This window comes from Branchiostoma floridae, chromosome 2 (genome assembly GCF_000003815.2).
Source record: "Branchiostoma floridae strain S238N-H82 chromosome 2, Bfl_VNyyK, whole genome shotgun sequence".
NCBI lineage: Eukaryota > Metazoa > Chordata > Leptocardii > Amphioxiformes > Branchiostomatidae > Branchiostoma > Branchiostoma floridae.
The window spans coordinates 13,084,020-13,111,931 of NC_049980.1; the positions used below are offsets into that span (position 1 = coordinate 13,084,020).

Below are 27,912 nucleotides of genomic sequence, written 5' to 3' on the forward strand. Positions count from 1 at the left end.
TCACCGTAATTATTCGGCCATTTATTGTTTCGTTCTCGTGTTGATGGAAACGTTTAGTCTAAAGCTATGGTATATTCATGATCATTCCAGGTGCTGCAATGGAATATGCAATCCAGAACAGCTTTACCTCAGCTAATGGTGCCCGACCTGATGTTGGCCATGTCATTGTCCTTGTGACAGATGGGCGGTCATATGACGATGTATCCCAGGTAAGAATAATGTTTATCAGACATATGGTGCTTTTCTAAATGCTAACCTCTATCATCATACAATTGACTGAAGTACAACCTCAAATTGGACAAAAGACTATAATGATAGTTTTCTCTTCATAGGCGTCTCAGAAAGCCAAACAAGCTGGCATTGTCGTCTTTGCTGTTGGAATCGGCGATGGGGCTGTGGAATCACAGCTAAATCAGATTGCCAGTTCCACTGACAAAGTCGCACAGGTCGAGACCTTCAATCTCTTCGATGATCTGAGAGGAGAATTTTTCCAACCAATATGTTCAGGTATATACATCATTGCCTATCATTGACACTTGTTTTGCTTGCACCGCTACTACCTTTCTGATATCCTGCCGTGCTTTACTGATATATGATAGTGCACAAAATTAGCTGAAAGTAAGCTGTCGCTTTTTAAATTCCTTATATTTCTGACATTGTCTATTCTTCGATGCAGTTTCAGCCCCGACATATGCCTCCGCAATTATCAACGTTCAGTACACGCAAGACTTGAGAAACCCGAGTTCTGTAGCATTCATCTCACTTGCCACTCAGATACAAGTCTCGGTAAGTACGATTATAATGAATTAAGATACACTTATCATGTGTATGCAAAACTGTAATATCATATAACTATATGATGATGTACTTGCAACATCAAACCTTATGTATGTGAGTATATTGGGAATTGTAAAATAAACGAGTGACAGTGACAATGAGAAATTCATATCCATCCTAGGCTGTAACATGTATCTTCTTAACCTTGTATTTCCTTGTTTCAGTTCACGGTTACTCTGAATGTCGTGGTTGGATTCCAAAGTGTGCAAGTCGTTGAGTTTCAGCAAAGGTACATTAAGTCGATTCGTAAATGATATCTTTCTATTTCTACTTCTTCGATGCAGCAATGAATCTGGAGGTTTGACTTTCGTTTGCACATTACAATAAGCTCCTGCACATTTTTTTCATGTCAGCACATACATCATTGATCAACTAACAAAGCAAGTTAACTAGGCTTAAAGTTAAGGTCTTACATTGATATTCATTCTCCCCAGTTCTTCCAACACCGTGAAGGTCATTCTCGTTATCGTGGTAACAACGTACGCTGCTCAAGATTTACAATCGACCTTCTCAGTCAGTATCTCCAGTGGGACCATCGGCAACCTCACGGTCGATCCCTCCTCGGCAATCTTTGTGCAAGAAGGTAACTAAATGTGGCACGGTGCTGTTGTCAAATTACTATGTCGTATTCGATGTTTCTTGTATATGACAGCTTATCCGCTTTTGTATGTATTTTCACAAGCAATTAAGCACCATAATCATTTTGATATTTATCTATTTATTTCCGACTTTCAGAGGTTTTTACCAAGTACGTAGGGCTGCAAATAAAACAGTCTTTCACGGCCAGTCTACTAGTAACGAGTTCGTCCGATTTCTACACCCTTGGAAGTCGTGTAGAACAGGCGGTAAGAGGACACTTTCTTTCCAATTTTTTTTAATGTAAAACAATACAGTTGAAAAACATTGCCGATAAAGATTGCAATTTCATAATTCATTAGCAGCATGTTTGTTGTTGAAAAAATCCTAAAATATTGTTTTGCAGCTGTTACCGATCCTGTTAGGAGTACAAGGTTTCACGTCCGTGAGGCTGATCAGTTTCCAGACGGCGTAAGTAATCATTCCATTTCATAGCAATGATCACAATCAATTTAGACCACAAAATTTAATCAACAGAGGCTCAAAGGCTTTGTTAGAATCCTGGTCTATTTCACTTCGACCTTACATGCTATACTCCAAACACACTTACCTTTCGTCTCTCTCCTAGCAGCGTTTGGTTAGAACCAGAGGTGTGTAAAACGCATTATGACACAGTTGCATTCTAATTAATGAGTTCTACAATGACTATCCTGACCAGTCATTTACATCAACCACTCACAGGGGCAATGATATTGTTGCTGTGTCGGCGGCTGTTGGAACGGCCGGCTTTAGCTCCAGCCTAAACTCCAACGTGACTGCAGGTGTAGCATCCGGTACACTAGGAGACCTGTCCGTGGCAACAACTGCCACTGTTGGTGATAAAGGTATGAGAAAACATATTTGTGTTTCTGCTGAAGCATTATGGGTATGGGTATGCTAAAATCGGTATTCCTTTGAAGCTTGATCTCGTAGCTAACGGATATTCATGTCCCCAACTCTGTAGGTCCACCTTGTGATGTGGTGCAAGACATCGTATATGTCGTGGAGGGCTCTGATGCGATGGGAGATACCAACTTCGCCAGGGTGAAAGAGTGGATAAAGAAAGCTGCTTCAGATTCGCTTGTCTCTCCTCAGAAACAGCGAGTCAGCGTTGTCCAATTCAGTGACAGTCCCAGGCAAGAGATACAGTTCGGACAATATAAAGACATCGACAGTCTGAGCAGTGCAATTGATGCCCTTGCGTTTGTGGGAGGTGGTAGCAAAGTAGGGGCCGCCATATCCTCCATCATGGATACCACATTTTCTGTGCGAAATGGTGCACGCACTAATGCTCCTAGAGTTGCTGTCTTCATCCTTGCTTCCTCTTCAGAGGACGCGATAAGTAGTGCAGCAAGGTCTGCACAGACTGCTGGAATACTGATGTATGCTTTCAGCGTGGGCAACTTTACTAACAAGACTCAGCTTGAAGACATAGCGAGCAACAATCAACTGTCGCGAATCAGCAGCTTGAACAGCCTAGACGACCTGCGTAACACCATTCTCAAGCCTCTCTGCTATGGTATGTATCGAGCAACGCACAGTACACATGCATTCTGACCTATTATATTGAACGATAAGTCTCCTTTCAACAGAATGGCTATATGGCATTCATGTTTTCTACTACTGACATAACCTTATTTTCCAACCTTTCAGGAATTACAAACAGTTACGGAAGCTTTAAACTGACAGATCCATACGACAGCAATCTGACAGACAAAACGTCCACTGAATATGTCGCCATGAAAACAACAGTCGAAGTTGCGGTAAGTATTCTTATGCATGAAATAGACATTCATCAAATGCATGTACAATGCGATTAGAGTACAAATTCTTCATAAAACAATTCAGTTGTTATCCATTGGCGTTGCCTAATGCTCTGCTCGTCACGTCTGATCTATCAACATTTATTTGCCTATATATGATATTGCTTTATTGTCTATGACAAGTGTACAGCGTAACTGTGACAGTGGTAAATGTCCTATTATTTCATTATTTCTATTCATTGTATTGAATTTGTTTTAGCTATATTCCCTGTATCCAAATGTCACCGAACTGCAAGCCCTAGAAGTAGTGGATCTAAGGAAGTCAGATGGAGTGTAAGTTATCTTCCACCTTCCCTCTAAGAAATTTTGCATCCAATGAATGTTCATTTTATGTTACATTGATCATATATTTTCTTGTGTTATATAAAAACTTGACATCCACTTGACATGTGTAAATTCAAAAGGGAAGACCACCGATGGATACAACATATTCAAATGTTGTTTCTTTTGCATAATGTAATGGAAATTATTATTTTAGCTTAGCGATGAATGATAGGATTCTAATATTTTGACTTGTGAAATTCAAGATTACCAATATTGTATATGAAACCGTTGTTGTTATCTGCTCATGATACCTTGACTAAAATTTACAGAGGCAACCGCGTCAGAGCCGTGTTCAGTATGAATAACCTAGGATACGCCTTTCAAGATTTGTCCAGTGTCTTGGATGAAGCAGTGATGGCAAGACAGATAGGTTCGGTTGCCGTGGACACGGGTGGAAAGATATTTACAAATGGTACGCCCTCACCTCACACAGACATCATATAACTGCCTCTAAACGGTTTGCTAGATTGGTGTCATTTCATTGAGTCAACAATCTTTTAGGCACTGTACTTAAAACAAGAAGCGTATGGCGTATTTTCCACTGACAACCTGTTTATGATAATTCATCTTATTGTAAGGGATCTAATTTTTTTTTCTTATTTACGTACTGTGCCCAAACAATGCTGTTAATCGTGCATATTTGATATTTGATAGTTTTCCAACAACACGTTTTATTTTTTACAGTGTTTACGGTAACCTACATTCAATCAGTGTTAAAGGACAGTAGCAATGACACCGACATTTGGGCGGAGAAAGCATCTGCAGTTTCTGTTGCGGTGAGTGTGTGGATTCTTGCATCGACGTAATATGAAACATATAGCAAACTGGACAAACGTACAGCCAATGGCTTCAACCTATGTAGATATTATTTCCATTTTTTCAGACTCATAGCATTGGAAAAGAGGGAAAGAAGATTGCGCTGCTTCTTCTCATACGTGAATAATATATGATATGTATGTTGTTTTCCTATAGACTGCTGAACTCCTTCGATCAAATACAGGGTTCTTTTACCACGACACCGTTGAAACAAGTAGAGGGTAATTGTTTTTTCAATCTATTTTCCAACTTTCGTTTCAATCTATTTTCCAACTTTCAGTTGAAATACATTTATATGGCTGGGATCCAGTTCTGTCACTTTTAGACGTGAGATATGTACTGGAGCACTGGATGATTCGAGTCATATCTAGTATGATAGTACATTTGCATTGTCGTGCTTAGCGTACCCGATTTCTCCCTTCATTAGATCCATTTCCGTGAGATAAGGTGACCATATATTTAGTGAAAGTTTATTGCAAGATAACGTTCTTGCCCGAGGGGTAATTGCAAGTGAAAGACAAACAGTGGTAAACAGTATACAGTAGTAAACGAATTATTCTGGAGATAAATTCAAATAAACTAAACAAATTAAAAATTAAAAAGCAAAATCCTAGCTATTGGGTTTGACTTCTTTTTAATATGTTATTGTGTTACTGCCAATTTTTTAAACAGGGTCGTCGGTCCGAAGATCGTATTCCGACTCATCTCGACTACTCCTTCAGTTGCTGGCATCAAGGCTGCCATATTGGATGCTTCCAAGGCAGGTCTACTTCCCGACGTTGACAGAGCCTCCGTCAATTTTGCTACCACTCCGGTTGATTTTGGCGAGCCGCCGTACATTGACATCGTCCTGAAACAGTTTTCTGTCACATATACGGGTTTCGACATTTTCTCTCCAGCCGCACCTGTGTATATCAGGTTTGATATCAACGTTGGTAACGATGGTACTGCAGACTTACCAAGTTTCGAGGGAGTCCAGTTCACGTTCGAGCTTTATCTAGCAGATGCTGCTGAGCTAGAGTCAGCCACGAATAAATCATCCAAGCTTCCGGTGACTCTTTCAACTGAAGCAGAAAGCGAGGTACAACTTGGATTGCGCAAGAAGTCGGTCGCTGTTTTTAGAGACATAGCTGCGCAAATCGAGTTTTCATCGAAAGCCATTTGTGAAGCTTACTCCCATATCTGCGTTCGTGTTAACTTCATGCTGCCATATTACGCTGATTACCAACCTGGCAACGAAGACTACTGCACCGCAATTACTACCATTGCAAGGAAAAACTGTGATTTACGTGAGTTGAATCTGCAATTTGGTACAAATAACTCTAACGTTTCAATACGTATGAGATTCAGTTCAATATTTTATATGTAACGTTATACCTATCTATCTACGTACCTATAAATGGATATATATATATATAGAGAGAGAGAGAGATAAATTCATTCGTTGCTGTGTAATCAACAAACAATATGTCGGAACTGGTCATGTTACTTAATATATCAGTCGCAGTATCCACATGCCTTTCATTTGCGTCCGGAAAAGGGACTTTGTTGGTATATATATTTGACATTTAGGTTTTGACCTCGGTTTACTGTTTCTTCAGTGCCTTGCGGAAGCGGTTCAGGCTGTTCTTCAAATGCTGTCTGCACACAGGACGGTTCTAACCCACCCCAGTGCAAGTGTCAGCCTGGTTTTGATGGTGATGGTCGGACATGCACAGGTTCGGATATTGCATATCTTAATGAACATATACACCTGTATAGATCATATTACTAAGTGTACAAGTTAACATACTTCTGAATACACTTACACTTTGATTTGGAGACCAAGATAAACATTACAGAACAAGCTTTATAACCTAATAAACTGCAAGCCAATTAAAAGCACTCTTATACTCTTATACACAGTTTACATTTATTCTCATGCTTATTTTCTAGACATCAACGAATGTAACAATAGCCCTTGCCAAGAGAATCAGGTATGCCGGAACACCTTCGGTCATTATGAATGTAGCTGTCGTCCTGGATATACTGATGAAGGCGGTACATGCATTGGTAAGTAGAAAGAAATTATAGAGCCCAATTTCAATTAGTTTATGTTGGTCGTAGCATATTGATTGTTTAAAGCTATAATGTGTATGGCTTACATTGGTAACGTGTTCATGCTGACATTGCCTTCTTTTTGCAGAATCTAAGAAGTTGAAGTCTTCTGTAACCCTGACGAAACAAGCGTTCAATGCGGACCTGACCAACCCTGTATCAACGGTGTACAAGCAGCTCGTTGTCACTGTGACTGTCACGGTTAGTGAAAACGCACGAAATGGATGTTTATTATACATATGTCATGTTTTATAAGATTTGAATTAAGACATGCCATTTTCAAACGACGATGATTTGCATTCACAAAGTGTTGTTTTTTAATATTTGCATGCCTTTACCTCTCTCCGTGAATAATAGTGAATTTGACATTGGTGCTTTATGTTTTCAGATCACGTCTCTATTCCGACAGACTATAGTGTCCTTTGCAGTTGTGAAAGTGACGATTATAGGATTTAGACCAGGCAGTGTTGTAGCAGACTACACCGTGGATGTTAGAGAAAACGCCAACGTTACGTCAGTGGATCTTCAAACAGCACTTTTGGGAGCAACGGTAGCAAATAATGGCACCAATCTGGGGATTTCTCCTAACATAACTTTCACAGGTACAGGTACAATTCCATATACATCCATAATGGTATCACCATTTTGCAGCAATCATTGCCATGGCTAGACAGCTAAACAGTATAAGGTGGGCATTGGATATGATCCTTTATGTAATCTTATCCAGCAAGGACTAGCACACATTTACATCAACCAACATCAACTGAATAACAATATCAAGTACAGATTACAAAAATAACATTTTCTGTTCCGTTCCGTTCTAGATTTCGATGAGTGCCAAAACGAGACAGACAATGATTGCTCACCAAATGGATTCTGCACGAACACAGTCGGCTCATTTCAGTGCTCCTGCAACCCGGGATATACAGATCAGCAGCTGAACAGAACCGGTCGAAATTGCATAGGTAAACCTTTGTTTTCATCTTATGATTATTTATTGAAACTCTTGACGTTTTTGGAGACTCCATTATTTGTATCCATACCTTGTTTGCGTACATTATGAAAATTGGTAAAACGGTTCGTCTGTTGTTGGTAGACAGTAAGTCTGTTTCTATCTGTGACAGTATTGTCTATTTTCCGTAATGTTTATATCAAATACTTGCCATTGGTGTGACGAATTGACAACAACAGTTTTTTCTTTTTCTTCAGCAAATCTGACAACAGCAATGCCTACTATGGGAATGACTACTGCAAACATACCAACACCGAGGATCACCATGGCCAGCACTACAGTCAACCTCACAACACCTAGTCCTGGTGTGATAAACACGACAGTTCCTGCAAATATCACAACGCTGAGGCCCACCACGACAAACGTCACAACGCCCATCCCAGTCATCACAAACACCACCATCGAATTAACGCCGAACACCACCATTGAATTAGCGCCGACAAGGGTTAAAAATACCACGGCATTTAGTGTTTCCGCAGGTAAGTCAAAACGCGCTACCGCGGGTACTGTCAGCTAACGTCAAAAACTATAGCATAAAATTTAAACTAGGTAGCTTGACTGCCTCACATGTTGCATTAAAACCTATAAGGTTATTATCTTTCACTCTGCATTAGGTACCAATGCTACCTGAATTATTTCTTTAATCATTTCCTATTAAAAACACCGTTATCATCACCCCAGGAATTACCGTTGCGAACACTACTGCTAACATAACAACAGTCCAAGTGACCACCCAACAACGTAGTAAGTGCCTTTATTACATTGTTTGTTAGTCACTAATTCAAGTGGTTGTGCTTTCCTACGGAGCTAATAACGTTTCACCGAATGTTATGAAATACATATAAGTAGTAATAAACTTATAAGTAATAAACCTATAAGTAATATAACATGGGCAAATCTCTGTCGATTATGTCATCCTGACTCTTTTCTATGCTCAGAAGTCGATGTTTGTCTACTAAAGAACAACCTGTTATGTTATATATGTACAGTAATGTCTTTTATTTGTGTATCACTGTCTTAATTCTAACAAACTAATATTTTTCCTCATTAGTAAACATAACTTCACCAAGGCCTACCGTGAGAAATACCACTGCTTCTGGTGGAGTAATCGTCACAGCTAACCTTACAACACCCAGTCAAACTTTAGTAAACACAACAGCAAACATCACAACATCAAGTCCTACTGTAGTTAACACAACTGCAAACGTCACAACCCCAATGATCACATTGGCCAACACTACAGCAAACCTTACAACACCAAGTCCTACTGTAATAAACACAACTGCAAACGCCATAACCCCAATGATCACAATGGCCAACACTACAGCAAACCTTACAACACCAAGTCCTACTGTAGTGAACACAACTGCAAATGTCACAACCCCAATTATCACATTGGCCAACAGTACAGCAAACCTTACAACACCAAGTCCTACTGTAGTAAACACAACTGCAAACGTCACAACTCCAATGATCACTATGGCTAACACTACAGCAAACCTTACAACACCGGGTCCTACAGTAACTGTAGTGAACACAACTGCAAACATCACAACCCCGATGATCACTATGGCTAACACTACAACAAACCTTACTACACCAAGTCTTGTCGTAATCACCACTGCGAACATCACAGCATTAAGGCTTACCATGGCCAATACCACGGCAAATCTTACGACGCTAAGTCCTATTTCACTGAACACAACTGCAAATGCCACAACACCTAGATTCACATTGGCTAGCACCACAGCTAACGTCACAACACCAACTCCTGTTGTGTTAAATACAACTTCAAATCTCACAACGCCTAGCCCGACCATGTATAATACCACCCAAAACCTAACAACTCCGATTGGAAGCTTTCGAAATTCCACGGCTACTCTGACGACACCTAGTGTATTTGCAGGTTAGTATGAATAATCGTTCATGCACATTGGGTGGAGGCACAATGCATCTACTTACGCGTTTCAGAAAAAAATGTGCGGAAAAATGTCTGCGTCGCTGTGTGTGTTAGTCATAAATCGGACATTGATAAATATTTTCCCTTTTAAATCCTGTTCAAATTTTGTTCCTTAACAGCGAACCTCACCACCCTGGGCTTCACCATTGCAAACATTACTTCAAACCTAACAACTGCCCAAATGACCACTCAACAATATGGTAAGGGTGTATGTTTATTGTTAAATTTCTTATTAAGTCTCTTATTTCTTGCTGGCTTCGTCTTCGTGATATTCCTACCAGGAAGTCTGCAGACTTTGGAAAGGACTAGAACTAGTGGGATTTAATATAGATTGTACTTTTTTGTACTTACGATAGTTAAGACCGAAACTTGTCACGTCCTGGCCGGAACTGTGGTGGTGAGCATCATTCAGTGAATAGTTAGTTGAAAGCCATGCAACAACTGCTGACGCCCGCAATAATTTCAAGTCTCAGTTACAGTGTTCGAGGAATGCCTAACTTCGAGAACGTTATGGAACCTTGCTGTACGATCCCAATCCCAATCCAGCCTTTTACTGTCCGATTCACGCAGTTTCTTTTGTGCGCAGCCTCGGTCTAACACAGCTTGTACCCAACGCAGCTTTTACTTTCACTACTTGTACTTACTGTACAAAACCGGTGCGTTGCGCGTTGACATGGTTAACCGATAATGCGAAACGGTGCCTTCTATTCATGGTCGGCTTTTACTTGCGGTTCTATCCCGTCTCATAATCAATAATAAAATATAAGGTTCAATATGCCTACCCATACCAGACATGTAACTTTACCTTCGCTAAGAAGGCTGTGTTTACGGGTGCATGTGTCTGTGCGTGTTAATGCGTGCCCCTCTCATCTTCTCCCCCCCCTATCTATTTCTCTCTTTCTCTCATACTACGTCCGTGTAATGCTTTAGGTTTAAGTGTATGCCTACAAAATGTTCACATTTACGTTACGAAATTAACAGATTAATCTACTTAAAAGAATTAATCAATTTTCGTCTCTATGCTAACTTTTATCCAGACAACTGTCTTTACAAAGACGTCAATTGATCTCCAAAGACCGATTTGTAAGGTTACATAGTCATATGTAACGTTAATTACATCTGTATAACTGCATTAATTTATAACAAACTAATATTTTCCTCACTAGCAAACATAACAACGCCAAGGCCTACCGCAAGAAATACCACTGCGAACCTTACAACATCCAGTCAAATTTTAGTAAACACAACTGCAAACATTACGACACCTAGACTTACCATTGCCAACACTACAGCAAACATCACAACACCAGGCCCTACAGTAGTAAACACAACTTTAACTTTCAAAACCCCAATGATAGCATTGGCCAACACTACAGCAAACCTCACAACACCAAGTCCTACTGTAGAAAAAACAACTGCATATTTCACAGCACCAATGCCTACCATGGCCAATACTACAGCAAACCTTACAACACCAAGCCCTACTATCGTTAACACAACTGCAAACATCACAACACCAAGGATCACCATTGCTAATTCTACAGCTAACGTCACAACACCAAATACTGCTATGCTAAACACAACTGCTAACGTCACAACTCCAATGATCACAATAGCTAACACTACAGCAAACCTTACAACACCAAGTCCTACTGTTGTAAATACAACTGCAAATGTCACAACCCCAATGATCACCATGGCTATCACTACAACAAACCTTACAACACCAAGTCCTACTGTTGTAAATACAACTGCAAATGTCACAACCCCAATGATCACATTGGCCAACACTACAGCAAACCTTACAGCACCAAGTCCTACTGTAGTAAACACAACTGCAAATGTCACAACCCCAATGATCACATTGGCTATCACTACAACAAACCTTACAACACCAAGTCCTACTGTAGTAAACACAACTGCAAATATCACAACCCCGATGGTCACCATTGCCAATACTACAGTAAACCTGACAACATCAAGTCCTACTGTAGTAAACACAACTGCAAACATCACAACACTAAGGGTTACAATGGCCAACACTACAGACGAACTGACAACACCGAGTCCTGCTGTTCTGAATATAACAGAAATCCTTACAACATCTAGTCCTGCTGTAGTAAACACAACAGCCGACATTACAACACAAAGACTCACCTTCCCCAATACCACAGTAGACCTTGTAGAACCAAGTCCGTCTGTCCCCAACACAACGATAAAAGTGACTACACCGGGGCTCACCATTCCAAAAGCAACTATCAATCCAGCGACTTCAATTATAGCGACGGATAGCACCAATATGACTACACCCGGTGTTTCAGTGTCTACAGGTGAGTATAATGGCTGCATGATGTGGGGAATGTATCATGGCATATTTTAATATGAATTAAGCAATTCAGCATTGTCACTGGTTCCATTTCAAAATTCAGAATATTAGAAATTTTTATACAAACCTGAGATTACAACTTGCTCACTTCACAGCCCAATACAATAATACTACTCTACATGATCCCTTTAACGGTTTTCTTAATTTCTGTTCCCAGTGCCACAATTATCAAACTCGCCAATGTTCCCCAAACTCGCCAATGTTCAAATCATCACATTCCCCAATTTAGAACGTCTTTGACCCAAATGAGTATAAAATACAAATGCATCAATATTTGGAACGCTCTTCCACCCTCCCTTAAGAATTCCTCTCCCGTGATAACATTTGAAGTTAAGCTAATAAACTATCTACTATCCAACCCAACCCAAGCCACGTCTAAGTCTCATATGCCGTTGTTATGTTCTGATTGGAGTTAGCTTAAGCATTATATGTTTCATACATGTGTGTTATTCATCATAATTGCTCATTCATTTACATGCTTGATTCATTATTAGCCTTGGCATTCTATGTTTCATATATTTGCTCAATTGTTGTTATTATTTATCTTATCTTGAATATTCTTCTATTTAGTTAAGTACTTGGTTAGTAATAAGTGGATGAGGGCTTTGTACAAGCCATGCAGGCTTCTCCCCTCCTCCGGCACTTTTATTCACATTTCTTTATTTTGTTGTTATTGTTCTTTATGCGCGAAATAAACAAACAATCATCCGTTTATTTGCTGGGCTACTTTTTTTCTCACATTTGTATGACTGGTATTCCGCCTGAAGTCATAACGCATCAGTTTTACACAGTGCAAGCTAGCGCTAGGGCCAATGTGCTTGAGGTGTGGCTCTCCTCAAAAACGTGAATTTTGACTTTACGTCCTATCCAAGGGCCAATATATGAAACTTATTGTCATCTGACTGCCGTTACGAAATAGGTGCTAACTGCCGTTTCCAAAGGCACAGCATTGGGACCTGCTAAGGATTTAGATTGAAGGCAACAAACTGTTTCCTTTATCTGAGTATTCTTCTTTTTGATGTATATGTTTACATGGTGTCTAAAGCTCGTTCGTGAAACCTGAGATGCTCAACACTTTCATTGTGCTCACGTTACTCGCATAAAAATCAAAACTAGCTTACACCGACGGATATAACTAGTATATCACTGCTAGTAATTTTGGAATTAATCGATTTTGTACAATACTTTCAGAGAAGAAGAATCATGAGAATTGATAGCCATTTATATTCAATTCCGTCATATTTTAGGGAGTGTGTATTATGCTATATTAGTTACCTTCTTCACATACTAACCAAAGAATGCCTCTGCCCAATAACATAGATGCCGTGTCAACCACTAAGGCTGTGACACCGAGTGTTACACCTTTAGTTACACCAACAGCACAAATAGGTGAGAATACCATTTTTTTTTATTTCATACACCAACACATCCTCAACATCAAATACTACACGCTCATAGTTAACATGAATAAATCAAGTTTTCCGTTTTTAAAGTGAATTTCACTTTTATGTCTGCAGCTCACATTATATATGCATCGTCAGTCACCACTGTCCATAACCAATATTCTGACAAAACAACAAAGGACCAATAAGTGTAGCTACTTAAATGAGACACATTGACAACCGTGGCTTTAGCGCTAGCAGAACACGCAGTATCACAGGATCATGTTATACCGTCCAGACTTTTTCCTATTATGAGTAAGTTTGTCAACGTATTAAGAAGTATGGGGCCTGGAAATGCTCTGCATAAATCCTTGTTACACGTGTAGTTCACAAACTCCGTGTTGAAAACAAACTCTAATGTAGAACTTACGCATGGCAAATCAAGTCAAATTGCCACCAGCAATGCCAATAAGGTCGTTACAACTTTTGTTCACAGATACCTCAGCTGGTACAACGGGGGCTGCGCGCGTTACATCAGCAGTAGCAACAACTGAAACCTCGCAAACACCAGGTACAAGTAAACTAGTGGTAGAAATGGTCGTTCTAAATCTCCACTGGCCTTGTAGTCATTTCTAATACTTCAAAACATTTTCTACATAAAATTGATGGGAGCTAGTTTGAATTCTTAGAAACTGTATAATGAGGCATATTTATGATTTATAACCTAGAATATGTACGCTTTTCGCAATTACTACAACAAACTAGTCATTTATTTGACAATCTAATGCCTCTTTGCATTTAACGCCTACAGCATTCAGCGCGACAGATATGAAAGTGGTGAAAGTCAGTCAGACGCAGTATTCGCAAGCCTATCCCGCCACAGTGGAAGTCAGCGTCACTCTACAGAAAACGGCTGGCAACATAAGCACGGACGATATCACGGAGGAAACATTGAGTGCTGTTCTCCTCTTCACCAATAACGGCAACCTAGAAGATGCTACCATCAGGTCATCTACATTTACCACAACTATTTCAGAATACGACCTTGCCTTCCTTAAGGCCTACGTAGGACAAAGAACATCATTGACATTGACAGATCTTAAAGCATCAAGCGTTGCTGTGGATAACAACTGTGCCTCGTATACACACATGTGTTTGAATGTGACTTCCACCAATGAGAATGTTCAGTTCGGCACGAATGGGGATGCATGCATTCCGCTAGGAAGTGGAGAAGGGCAGGCAGGGCCAAAGAATTGCACTTTGAGTGAGTAATCTTGTGATGCCAATAGATTCGCATTATGCATCCCATACGTACTAAGAAAGTGGAATAAGGTTTATAAACTAATTGCCAACTTTGTTCTTGAACATATTGTGTGGGGACTCGAATAGGATGGGGTTTGTTAACCAATCAAATTTTAGTACAATTTTGGAACTACAGTTGTAATTGTGGTTATGTAACTGCAGCACTTACATACTGACTCTAAAGCCATATGTTTTTGTATTGTATTAGCTATAGGAAGTTGCACCGAAACCTGTGACACAAACGCAGTGTGCGTAAACCAAGGAAGCAGCTTTCAATGCGTGTGCAATTCGGGCTATAGTGGAGATGGCACTTCGTGCACAGGTGAGATTACTGAATGTATTGCATTTGAAGATGTTTGATCTAAGCCATTTATATTTTTGCTTTGTTATGTTATGTTTGCGCGTACAGTAAGATAATACGTCGTACAAAGTAAAGTAAAACTATTATGTGTCCATAAAAACTTTGATCTTGTATTCAAGACTATGATGGTGTGATTTTCAATGTAAACTTTGCCTTATATTTTGGAAGTAGACTTTTTGAAGTAACGATTTACATTTCTCTATTCATTTTCGATTACTTCATCAAGTTGTATTGTTTACCTTTTTTTCAGATGTAAATGAGTGCGAAAGTGCAGTCTGCGCAAGTGATGGAAACTCCAACTGTGTGAATTCTGCGGGAAGTTACTCATGCGTATGTAATGTCGGCTACCACAAGGACAACGGAACCTGTGTTGGTACGTAATGTTTTGTCCGGCTTTATGAAATGATATAATACACTCATGTATGGACACTCAAGATGCTGAAGATGAGACGTGGAAAAATTTACAAGTTCCATTTGTTGGAAAAGCCCATTTGCAAGCGCCTATCAAGACTGAGCTTTTTGTCGCAGCATAAATAGTAGAAATATAAGCATTGTGTATTTGTGCTATTTTACTCATGTTGGTAAATACTAATATTATACTGAACATTTCAACGCCACAAATTCAGAGAGCGATCGGTTCAGAGTGGAGTTTTTGTACACCTCCCTAAACTACGTGGTGGAGTTGGCTAACACGTCGTCCACTGTCTACGTCACGTACGCAAGGAACTACGAAATCGAGGTAAAGGTCCCATCCTTCCATCTGAGTAGTCGTAATGTGTTTGGGTATCTATTTTACCCTGAGTTCATTTCTATCCATGCACTATCAGCAGTAGCAGCAGCATCTTTCCTTCTGTTTTTATTTCTCAATGCCCTATTCCAATGTACGTTTCTGATCATACATAATATTCCATCATCTACACAAAACATCTTTTGGGTGGTCAATGCGCATCATATATTTTAGTCTAAAGAAAGACTGAAAATCCTTGTTGGCGAAATGATGAGATAATTTTTTTCTTATCGCAATCACATATTTTGTAATTATCACGCTTTCCATGAGAAATACTTTTTTGAGCTAAAAGAGTGAGATAAATAGCTAACTCTCTAAAGAACTGAACTGAACTGAACTGAACTAAAGAACCCATGTAGCATTAAAATATCACTACAAATGCTTAACCAACGTACCCACCTGTTTGCCCCTATACAGACAATCTACCTGTATCTGTTGGTGGGATTTAGCTCCGACTTCCTCTCCATCTCCAACACCACTTTCCGGAATGGCAGTTTGTACGGTGCTCACACTCTGGAAACCAAAAAGGGCACTACGTCCCTAGCTCAGGTGAAATCAAAGCTGGAACCTGTAATCAGCACCACCAAACTCTTCAGCAACGTTACAGCTCAAGGTCAGTGACAGATACGCTAAACATCTCTATACAAAAGAAAGCTTCGGAAGTAGAAGTAAAACTAGAGTTCCACGAACACATACCTTTGCCAAATAAACCAGGTTTGTTATGTAGAATGATGTCTGTAGACATAAATGTGTTACTCATTACATTTTGTTTTATATGCCCGGAGTTGGTTCATAACATTTCGCCATTGCTTATACAAATTAGATCCCTATTTACATAATAATAGTAAATTGTATCAAGCATCACTTAAGCTATTAGCATACCAGAAATCATGATGATCCTTTCATCATTTCTTGACTTATTCTCTTTCAAAGTAGGAAACTAAACCGGTTCCTGCAGTTCAAGAAAAGACGTTTCCGGACCCAAACATACACCTCTTACTCTCTGCCATCTTTCTCAGTTCCATATGTGTCAAGTTTGAAAGTCCTATCACGGAATGCAGTGGATTTGTCAACTTTCCACATTATGCAAATTAGCTGTTAATTTATATAATTAGTATCTCATTATGTACGTTTTTAATTAGGATATCTACATACCAAAAATATGACGATCATATTTTCATATTTGTTCATGTTCATATTTTGCCATTAATTATGCAAATGAGATCATCATCTGCATAATTAACATGTATAGATATTTCTTTCTTTCTCAGCTACAAATGTGACAAGTTTGAGAGTCCTATAAAGGAATGCAGTGGATTAACAAACTTTCCTCATTAATTATGCAAATTAGCTGACGATTTGCATAATTAGAATTCCATCATGTAAGTCTTCCCTTTGGCTATCTACATACCAAAAATCATGACGATCCGTCAACACGTTTATATTTTCTCATTAATTATGCAAATGAGGTCGTCATTTGCATTATTAATATGCGTTGATATTTCTCTCTTTCTCATCTATATATGTGACAAGTTTGAAAGTCCTATCATGACATGCAGTGGATTTATAAACTTTCCTCATTTATTATGTAAATTAGTTCCTGATTTGCATAATTAGTATTTCATAATGTACATTGTTACTTGGGCTATCTACATACCCAAAATCGTGATGATTCATCAACACGTTCTCGAGTTATTCTCGTCCAAAGTTTGAAAGGAAATCGGCGACTGCAGTTCCAAACAAGCCGCTAGGGGGTCCAAACTTATAGCACTTATTCTCTGCCCCAAGGGCTATCTACCACTTAAAAATCATAACCACAGCATGTCCAGAACACGAGATATCAAAAATTGAGGTTCTGCTGCAGTACCTTAGCAAGCCGCTAGGGGGCCCATTATCGAACTTGATCTTCGTTTTCCCGACCCCTATCCACCTACCAAATATCATCGGGATCCATCCAAGGCTTCTCGAGTTATGCTGTTAACACACACACAGACAGACAGACTCACAAGCCTAAAACATAACCTTAGCCATTCTGGCAAAGGTAATTATCCATAAATCTAATATAGCAGTAACGTTATAGACATCAAGGCCTAGGAGCCGATAAATTTGTCTAAACTGGTAAGTCTGGAAATTCCGGCCGACATTCTACTGGCCTGGCCTCAAGGAAGCACTGGTCTCTTTGAAAGGCACCACATGCTTTAATTTTTTGCCAGTGTGTCAATCATTGCGTTTTCCATTCCTCATTTGCTCTTTCTCTGCAGATTATGACGAATGCAGTGATTCTAGCCGTAACGACTGTTTCCAGCACAGTGAGTGTGTGAACACCCCTGGCAGCTTCACCTGCTCCTGTCCGACAGGCTTCATAGATAGGAACTTGTCACGTCCTGGTAGGAACTGTGGTGGTGAGCATCATTCAGTTTGTAGCCAATTATTTATTGAATAATTGTGTAGGCTAGGGCCCTGCAACAATTGCTAACACCCGCTGATACCCGCACATTTTGTATATGATTCGATTTTGATCAATTATTTTCTACAGTATCCTTACCACCCACCTGTGACAATGCATTTGATCAAGAGTTCCTGGCATGTATGATACATTGTTTAGATAAAATCAAATACGTTGGTCCAAATATACTAGTAATCATGATCTTCTTTATGAATCCACTTCATGATTAAGTTACTACATCAAGACATAATATGACCTGCAATATTGAATTTACTTGTTTTATGTTGGATAAGATGACCATAATGTCTCTTCTTTACCTATTCCAGTTGATCGTCTTTACATCGCGCTTGGTGTGTTAGGCGGAGCTCTGTTCCTCTTCATATTGCTTCTATGTGCGCTGCAGGGGTCCAAGAAACAAGCCCATGTATCTACGGCAAAGGTATGCTTACAAATGGAGCTTGCAATGTAGCCATTGCTACCGTTATGATTTGTCGTACTAAAAATGGAAATGTGTATCATATGGTGAGTACAAACGCATCATTATACTATTGTATGTTTTATTTATGCCACAATCTGTAAAGGAGGTTGGAACTAAAGTTACGGTTGATTGGCATGGACTACTGAAAATTGTGTTTTCCTATGTTCGTCTAACCCGAGACTTTAATTGTCAGAATTCTATTGCTTGAGCTGGTGTACGCCTTGTATGTGTTGTACAATGAGTTGTTGGCTTTATTTTACAGATGAGTTTCAAATCCAAAACTCAGCAGCACGGACCAATCCATGTGCAGTGGCGCAGAGTTGATCGACTGAACAAGGCTGCACAGGTGAATGTTGCACATTGATGTACATTTTTTCGTGTAGCAATTATTTTTTCATTGATAACTTATGCAGGAACACGTTAGCCTTAGATCACGGCGCAGTCGCCTGTCATTGACGAATGTTATTGCTCTAGATAAAGTCTAATAGTATGGTGACCAACATTGTACATGGTACTACATTTACAGACTGCAGACCCAAATAAACAGACACGTCCGTTCACATTTCCGCAAAATATTCTAGGACAATCAGTTTACCAAAAGCCCGTACTAAGAGACTCAGCAAGTCCTTCCTCCATAGCGCCATCCGTCTATACAACAAGAAAGTTACACAGTAGTGCCATCAACACGTGTGTTAGCCATTACCTGTACTGCTCGTAACTCGGTACCGTTTTCCAATAAGTTGATTTTAATCTATTATGTATGTTATGCACATGTTAACTGGAATCGTTGTTCGTATGCAGCTATTGTTACCTCCATGATATGTCATGGAGGTTATATTTTACCCTGCGTTTGTGTGTGTGTCTGTCTGTCAACAAGATAACTCAAGAACGGCTGGATGGATTAGTTTCATATTTGGTGTGTTGGTGGGGTGTGACAAAAGCTAGAAGTGATTAGATTTTGGGCCCCATAGCGACTTTCCTTGGTACTGCAGCGCCACTTCCGGTTTAGCTATCTCATGTTTTGAACAAGATATGGTCCCAATTTTTGGGTGTTAGATAGCTCTTGTGCTCAGGAATAAGTGACATAAGTTTTGGCCCCCTAGCGTCTGGTTTTGGGATAGCAGGGGCATTTTTGTCAGAAACTTCTGAAGTGGATAACTAAAGAAGGAAACAATGGATTTTCATGATTTGGGGTATGTAGGTACCTTAGACAATGTTATACAAGATGAAATACAAATTATGCAAAATTAGATTATATTTGCATAATTAATGAGCTTATTCTATCATAGCAGTTTTTCAATGTATCTCTTGTACCCGACATGATATGGTTTTGATATTTGGGTGGTAGACAGCTTTCAACGTCATGGCAAAGTGGGGCAAGTTTCAGCCCCCTAACATGTAATTGTGGAACTGCAGGGGTGTTTTTGTCAAGACACTCCAAAGAGGATAACTATAGAAAGGAATGATGGATTGCCATCATTTTTGGCATGCAGGTAGCTTAGGCAAAGATGTTCATAATGATATACATTTTATGCAAATGAGGACTTAATTTGCATAATTAGTGAGGAAATTGTACAATTCCATTGTTTTCAATAGCTGAACTTACGTAAATGTAACACATGTAATTTATGATAGGTGAGAGATAAGCAGATACCAAATATGCAAGTGAGGAACTGATTTGCATAATATATACAGAAATAGCAAATCCACATAATGACTAATATTGAGAATTTCATAATTGTGACATGTGTACGTTAGTCAATAATGAACATCACCATACATTAATTATGTAAATGGTAGTCATTTGCATGAAATTTACAAAAGCTCTAAATTTCCATGGAGGTATGAGGTCGCCGAACTCTAGTTATTATGTGTTTTGTGTGACTATGGTAAGCCTGGCGTGTGTAATAAGGTCAAAATTCGGGTGAATGTGTGTTTGCCCGCGAGAACCTTTATAAATAAAACATTGACATTGATTATTACAACCAAAAAAATAATAGTCCTATACTATAGATATACATTATAGAACCGAGATCTTGGTAATTGTTTGAATTGGGTTAATAAATTCATCACCAGAACACAATGTAAAGCCACAGATAAACTGCATCTGTCAGAAGTGCGAACAAGAACTTTTCTGAATATGGAAGAGTGCATTGCGTCCAGCTCAGAGCCAGCTTAAGAAGGTTGATTTAACTCCCATGCTCATAGTTACATGACAAAAGTTCCAATATCTTAATGTTTTGTATACTTCAATTCCATTTTCGGTCCCTACAACGCGTTTTGTTGAGTTAAGTTTTTGCCGCGTCATTTCTTCTGTTGGATTTTATATTGGTGTACATATATTTCAGGTGACTGGCTTGACCTCGGGTGGGCTTGTGTGGGCCCAGGACGCCGGTAAGACCCTGTGGTGGCCGGCACGCATCGTCTCCACAGTGAACGGCGGAAGCGCTCTCTGGGTCCGTTGGTACGGTAGTGGGTTGTACTCCAAGGTAGGCACTATCACCACACGATTGGTACATATTGGTTGTCATGATACCCAGTTTGAAGATAGAATTATCTTATCATAGATGATATACGCAGTATAGCGAAATCTTTAGTTTCTGTTTCATTTTTGTATCAGCTTACAATTTGTTTGTATGTTATCACTGATTATCATACTTCCAGACAACGTCGACCAATCAGACGTTCCCAGAACGAGGCTGTGGTGGTTTGCACAGCCTGACCCAAGAAATACGTTACGCAAGCGTTCAGTGAATTATCCTAAATCTTCACACTAATCTGACTCAGAGATAGATGACGTTTTGATCATTGGTCATTACAGTTCCACTGCATACTAAAAAGTACCTAATGACTGATGTGACGTTAATCACGACAAAATAAACATTTCCTGTCCAGATATAATGTTTAATGATCCGTACTTACTTTACTGTTTGATTTGTAATTGCACTAGGTTAAAGCCAAGAGAGCCCAACCATTTTCCAACTTTGATATGATGCATGACCGCAGCGCCTATCTGACAATCCCGGCCTACAGGCGCGCCGTCAACGAAGTCATGAAGGTACTACACAAGTTGTTCTTGATTGCATGAACTTCAATAGTCCAGGATGTATGCTTAGTAGTAGTCCACTGTGTTCTGCTGATGCAGTGGTCTGGACACTCTGCATCAACAATCAGTATGCTTAAGTCTAGATCAATACTAGTATATTGACATTGAATCTTAGCATTGTTTAAAGAAAATGTATTATTCCTTTTTGTTTTGAAATGAATTTGACTACGCCCATTTCTTTTAGCTTTTCCAAGGAGGTTATATTTGCTTCGTGTAGTCTGAAGCACCATCTGGCGGAAATTATGCAAAGTGTAAGATGGTGTCCGGATTTTTCCATGCCAGCTTGAAATAGCATCAAAGAACAGGGCGTTACTAATGATTGCTAGCACACATATGTACCAATTAGTTAACAGACACCCTGCGCTTTAAGAATTTATGACTTATATGATTGTGTTAACAGGACGCCGATATGGAAGCCATGGCCCCTCCGATACCGCCCTCGTACCGAACAGTCATGCAGGACACAATGATGGCCCCTGAATACGGGTTCGACAATCCTGTATTCGGCACCGAGAACGAATTCGCTGCATATTATCCAGTTGATTGGCGACGGATTCAAATGCAACAGGTTAACATTTCATAGTTTATATCAAAGCTCTGTTGGCAGGTCAATAAATACTGGTCAGTTCATGTATAAAACTAAATGTGCTTAACCCCGTAAATAGCTTCATTAGGTTGGTAGATCAATTGAACAAAGTCTTCTTCGTTCTTCATTTTGTACTGATGAAGGTGACAGACAGTCACCGAAACGTCTGCGGAAGAATAAAAAGAAGGTTGTGAAACGAAGAAGCCTTTGTTCGATAAATATGATTACGTAATGTGAAATACGGACTAGAATACGTCCTGCAAATTGTGCCAGTATTTCAATGCAACAAACTGATACAGAAGAGTGCAAATGTAATGTTTTAATGGAGAATTATTTTGCTTCCCAACTTCAGTTCGCTCCAGGTGTCGTGGCTACCCCGAACTTTGGGTCCCGCCGCATGTACCTACCGACTCGGGACCGAAGCCAGACTATGCCCGACACGAGTGACTGGTACGACACGGTAGCCTCCCGTCCACCCCCTCCGCGGAGACAGTTTACCACATTCTTAGATCAGGAGCGTGGATATGGTATGTATAAAGTTACTTTTTCCATTGGTATAGCGATCCGTTGAAATTTAAGTCCAGCCGATTTTTCCTTCCTCTTTGACGCTGTATTTCAATGGATTACTGAAAGAATAATGGTCAAATGTTAAATTCAATAGAGTAGGTCTCTTCTCGTCTCTCGTATATTGCGTTTATTTATGATCGTAAAGTTTATTCACATATATCTGTATTGATACATCGTATTTTTTCTACAATTGCAAACCCAAAAGGCACAATAACGTTCACTTCAAGCAGATGTATTCTATCGTCTTAGCCTTAGTCTTTGCTGAATTTTTTTTTTCTATTTGCTTTTGGACAGACGAGGACGATGTGGCACTGCACTCAAGTTTTTGTAACTTATATTAACAATGCCACATACACGGTACAGACAGAAGGAAAGTCGTGTAAAGTGCCTTTCCCAAGGGCACAACGTCGGGGGCACGGTGGGAATCGAACTCAGGACCCATAGATTCCGAGCCGAAAGCTCTACCAGTTACGCCACGCCCGACGCCACGTCGGGCGTGCTGAATTTGATGTGCAACATTTGGACTAATCAGTTAAAAAATCAGTTAAAAAAAGAGATCAGATTAACTCGAATTGGAAACATATTGTCTTTGTGTGCATGTAACTACATTTAAATTGAAGATTAATGCTGTTAATGCATAACGGTTTGTTTATCCTTGAAGGCTCCGAAAAGTCACGGTTGGACGAGAACACCCAGGAGGCCACCATTGACTTTACCTACAGATCAGGGTCCATGGTCTCTCAGTCCTTCCGGTCCTCAGAAACATCCGACGAGACCTTTCAGGACGGCCTGGACGTGGAAGAGATCTACTTCGATGATGACTTCTGGGAGCAGTTCCCATCGGGTCCCATGGGACAAAGTGAAGCTTAAGACTTAGTTATAATTAGAGCAGTATAAAAGCTCCTTGGTTAGAAAGTTAGAGTAGTGCTCCTTCAATAGGCCTGCGAAACTAGACGGCGATCGCTGAGTGACCAAATTTGGACTTGTGTAACTTTTGATTTCAAAATTGGAATATTATGGAACGTGCAGTGTGATTTTACAGACAACGACAAAATACAAAAAGCGTATCTGACAAATCTTTGGTCGCACATAGGTCGCAGCCTCTAGTAAAAAGGATGTTAGATAATTCGTATTTTCTTTACCATAACCACATTCAACACAGTTGGCTTTCCTATGTATGTAGCACATGAGATGTATATTTCACATAGGAAATGCAGCTTTACAATTTAAATCAATGAATAAATACATGCATTTAGTCAAAACAAACACCAAGGCAGTCATTCTGTGTTTCAAAAACAAAACTACTATCAAGTATACCATTTCACTTACCATTCTCGTCCTTCATCGTCCTAAAAGATACTGTCAGTATTATTGTCACAGCGTTGAGGGATGCTTTTTACTACAACCAGGCAGGCCTATTTTGGGACCACTATGGGGTGTGATAGATGAGTTAATGGGCATATACATTTAACTTTTCTTAATGGCTATCTTTTATTACTCAAAAAGCTATCCACTTTACAGCAGTCGACTTTTTCCTATCTTTGTTACAAATATAATGTATCAAATAGTTTAGAAATAGCATTGTATTAGGACGTTTCTAATATTTGGGACCACAATAGGGTGTGATAGATGCGTCAATTGACGCAGTCTTTTTTAAATGTTTTATGAATCTAAAAGCTAACCATCATACAGAAAGGTCATTTTCCTATCTTTGCCAGAATTTGAATTTAGTGGTAAGTAATGACACGGCCTTCCGTCGGTCATATCTGCTTCATATTCTAAAACGATAAGGTGTGATAAATAGGTCGTAGTTTTTTTTCAAACGTTTTTCTCTCAATTTCGTTATATTAGAAGCTAAAATCATTATATAGCAAGGTGATATTTTCCTATCTTTCTTAGAACTTGATTTTAGTACTAGTATGTGTCTTGTATGCTCTCGTACTCACGTATTGTACTGAATCACACGTGTATAACATTGGTGTCGGTCATCTCCTTTCCTCCTGTCAAAATAAACTCTTAAAAAACCCATCCATTGTTTAAGTGTTGTTTTTCAACCATTTATACCTCCGGCATGTTCATATTCTTTGCCCTATGCTTTGTTCTGAATCAGGGATGAAAGACGAATGTCTGTTAGTGGTATTCAAACTCCCTCTTCCTTATTCATTGAACATTCGAATCCAAATATGTAGATTTCAAACGCGTACGAACATACAGAAACACACCAAAAAAAAAACATTCATTATCAAGACATCTTGTCCAATGTGTTTCTAAATCAGAATATGTTACGTCCGAATTAGAACTTACCTGACAACGGTGAATTGGAATGCGCAAGATTTGAGACACTCCTTTATCAATCACTTAGGCCACTATTACACTGAATGGCGGTCGCTGCGGCATGAATTGAATTTGAGTTAACCTTAAGTTCATAATATCATGGAAAAATTTTGACCGAAAAGACGACAAAACCCACAAAGCGTAGAAAAATCCGTTTTTCACCTATGGAATTCGTTGAGCTCTCTGTCCGATCGATCGCCCGGTCACAGAGTGGTCGCCGCCATAGTGGAAAGGGGTTGTTGGTGTTTATCTGTCAAATGTCTACTGTCATTCAATGGAATTGTTTGCAGGCTATCATTGTTTATTTCTGTTTTCACGCACAGCAATGTAGCGAGGGGTGCATCTCATTTCCACGAAGTTACACCCTGGCCGGACCACCGAGCGACTTAACATTTGACAGGTTGCACAACGAATTCCATATAGGTAAAGGATGGATCATTTTACGTTTGGTATATGTTGTGATGTTTTATATGATACTTCTCACAATAAATCATGTTCCGATTATAAAATAAAGGGTCACGCAAATCCAATTTCGGTCGCTCAACGGTCGCTCCGAGATCGCCGTCTTGTGGAATGAATAGCCTATGGCACTTACTGGATAAGATTTATTATTCTATTCCACACAAGACAGCGGTCCATCCCACCCCATTAATCAGCTCCTTATTGGCCGTGTTTATTGCGGGTCTTCCTAAATATCTCACAATCAGCACTTTGCAGGAAACTGGCAGAAATCCCGCGGGTTTTGCCGCCGAGACGAGGCCACTCATCTGCCGTGTCATCTTCCCAGCCAGCCCTCTGCGGAGAGAAGACGTCCAAATCCCGGCTGATGACAGCCGCGGGCCAAACCATCGTTTTACACCCAGAAGTTTGACAGAAAATCCTCCCGTACTTAAGTCCTTTGATGACTTTTTATCACCCACGCGAATAAGACATAAATCGTTGATTAGTCTGCGCAAGACGGCACATATAAAGTAGCTGATGAGGAAAACATCATCACGTTTTTTGTGTATGTATATTACACGTCTTACAGAACTTAGAAGAACAAACACTGTGCAACTTTGATAAGTCCAACAAAGTAGTGTCGGGAATTTCCAGTCAAAACAAACAGACTCCGCAATCATTGTTGTCAGTAGCGTCTTCATTCTGAATGTACGTGGTTTCTATTTTAGCGCCCGCTGTTCTTAAGTCCTTATTATTTGTAGCAAACTTTTAAAATTGGTTGACTCTTTGTAAGACACGCAGTTCCATCTTTAATACTGCTGCTGACCCAGTTGTGATTTGAAGTCCAACAATTGCGATATGCCAATCTACCCACCACAAATTATTTCTAAAGTTCTAATAGAAAGGTTTCGAAATTGAACATCGCTCATCCTTTGTCAATTTTAGAAAGGAAGACGTGCTATAGGAGGACTGACCGTCAGTCAGTGTTCTTGATAAATTCAGACTGGGTTCAGAGACAAAGGCAAACACATGACATTATGTGCTACATTTCTAACCCGATTTTGCATTCTATGAAGCCCCTCTCTACTCTAGGACGATCAATGTGCGACCGTACCCGTACAGTTGACCAAAATTGAATTTGTGTGATCCTCATAATTAAAATGGTATGCAAGATATTCAAGTGACACCTCAACAACAAAAATTCGTTCTTTAAAAAATATTTGTAATTCATTGAGCAATCTGTCAATTCTTTGGACGGTCAGGGGTCGCAGCGAGATTGCAGTCTTTAGTGAAAAGGGGATATAATGGGAGAGGTCAAGCCCTATAGCGATGTGCGTACCATTTACACATCGCTATCACTGTCCAAACCAGCATGGACTTCATACAACTGGATAATCCACATAACTTTTCATCGACCGAACAGGACAGGGGCAGAAAATGATTCACGCCGTTTATTACACAGAAGGTCCTGATGGATGCTTGGCGTGTGAAATTCCGCGGGGAATAGTCCATTATATCGGGCAGGGAATCAGCAGCAGCACTCAGCATCCGATAAGGCTGGGCTATTTAATGGATCTTGGTGGGATCTTCAGCGCCCAGAAAATGAGCGTATGATATGGCCATCAATCCAAGTGCCAACTGTTTTTATAGATTGGCCTCTGGCTAGGATGACAATTGGAATCTACGAGCCGTGAGCTCTGGTCCGATAACGGCAGGTGGACAACGTCCCGCCGTTTGTGAGTAAAGCCAAATATGCCCGATCTGGGAATACGCGTTATCTGCACAAAACGTTACCCTCTCCTCAATCCGTGCGTTACACCGTGATGACTCCGTGAAGTTACCTCTTACTTTAACTGTAGAACAGCTTGATTCTGATGCAAGGAGTCGGTTGGAGCCCCCCCCCCCCCCCCCCCAACACACACAAACGTTTTATGAGTTTAATCAAAGTGACCAGTCTGAAGTTTCCTTCGCAACGTCATTGGCATAGACCAACGTTTACTCTATATTTGTCGGTACTTTTTGTGCATTCTTGCGAATAATTTTCAACATAATTATAAGTTAAGGCAACCTGAATGGTATCGCATCTACTTGCCAGTGATTAAAGACTAAAAGGTGCAGTTTTCAATATGTCGCTAGGTGACGCCTGCAGTCAGTGGCAAAGCGCAAATATCATAAATAAAATAGATGACAATGAGGATCTTTAGTCGGTATCCCTTTCGAATAGTGCATGTGATCTGCTGTGCTATACTCAA

At 39.8% G+C, this 27,912-nt stretch overlaps 1 protein-coding gene across 1 annotated transcript in view; it reads left to right on the forward strand.

Moving 5' to 3' along the window:
• The window catches only part of LOC118404179, a 47,632-nt gene extending 22,719 nt beyond the window's left edge, over nt 1-24,913 (forward strand). Inside the window, exons 38-75 of the mRNA XM_035803203.1 lie at nt 91-209; nt 333-507; nt 677-786; nt 1,002-1,066; nt 1,272-1,420; nt 1,573-1,682; nt 1,820-1,884; nt 2,155-2,297; nt 2,417-2,971; nt 3,106-3,215; nt 3,475-3,548; nt 3,869-4,011; nt 4,284-4,375; nt 4,572-4,636; nt 5,088-5,704; nt 6,017-6,133; nt 6,351-6,467; nt 6,601-6,713; nt 6,901-7,114; nt 7,337-7,477; nt 7,722-8,003; nt 8,206-8,268; nt 9,604-9,684; nt 13,191-13,259; nt 13,749-13,823; nt 14,064-14,516; nt 14,763-14,876; nt 15,166-15,288; nt 15,542-15,654; nt 16,120-16,315; nt 17,964-18,104; nt 18,475-18,587; nt 18,889-18,972; nt 20,975-21,115; nt 21,577-21,684; nt 22,133-22,300; nt 22,671-22,845; nt 23,547-24,913. Of these exons, the coding sequence (XP_035659096.1) occupies nt 91-209; nt 333-507; nt 677-786; nt 1,002-1,066; nt 1,272-1,420; nt 1,573-1,682; nt 1,820-1,884; nt 2,155-2,297; nt 2,417-2,971; nt 3,106-3,215; nt 3,475-3,548; nt 3,869-4,011; nt 4,284-4,375; nt 4,572-4,636; nt 5,088-5,704; nt 6,017-6,133; nt 6,351-6,467; nt 6,601-6,713; nt 6,901-7,114; nt 7,337-7,477; nt 7,722-8,003; nt 8,206-8,268; nt 9,604-9,684; nt 13,191-13,259; nt 13,749-13,823; nt 14,064-14,516; nt 14,763-14,876; nt 15,166-15,288; nt 15,542-15,654; nt 16,120-16,315; nt 17,964-18,104; nt 18,475-18,587; nt 18,889-18,972; nt 20,975-21,115; nt 21,577-21,684; nt 22,133-22,300; nt 22,671-22,845; nt 23,547-23,755 (6,002 nt within the window). The 3' untranslated portion in view covers nt 23,756-24,913. The remainder of the gene's footprint in view (nt 1-90; nt 210-332; nt 508-676; nt 787-1,001; nt 1,067-1,271; nt 1,421-1,572; nt 1,683-1,819; nt 1,885-2,154; nt 2,298-2,416; nt 2,972-3,105; nt 3,216-3,474; nt 3,549-3,868; nt 4,012-4,283; nt 4,376-4,571; nt 4,637-5,087; nt 5,705-6,016; nt 6,134-6,350; nt 6,468-6,600; nt 6,714-6,900; nt 7,115-7,336; nt 7,478-7,721; nt 8,004-8,205; nt 8,269-9,603; nt 9,685-13,190; nt 13,260-13,748; nt 13,824-14,063; nt 14,517-14,762; nt 14,877-15,165; nt 15,289-15,541; nt 15,655-16,119; nt 16,316-17,963; nt 18,105-18,474; nt 18,588-18,888; nt 18,973-20,974; nt 21,116-21,576; nt 21,685-22,132; nt 22,301-22,670; nt 22,846-23,546) is intronic.
• Nucleotides 24,914-27,912: the final 2,999 nt, after the last annotated feature.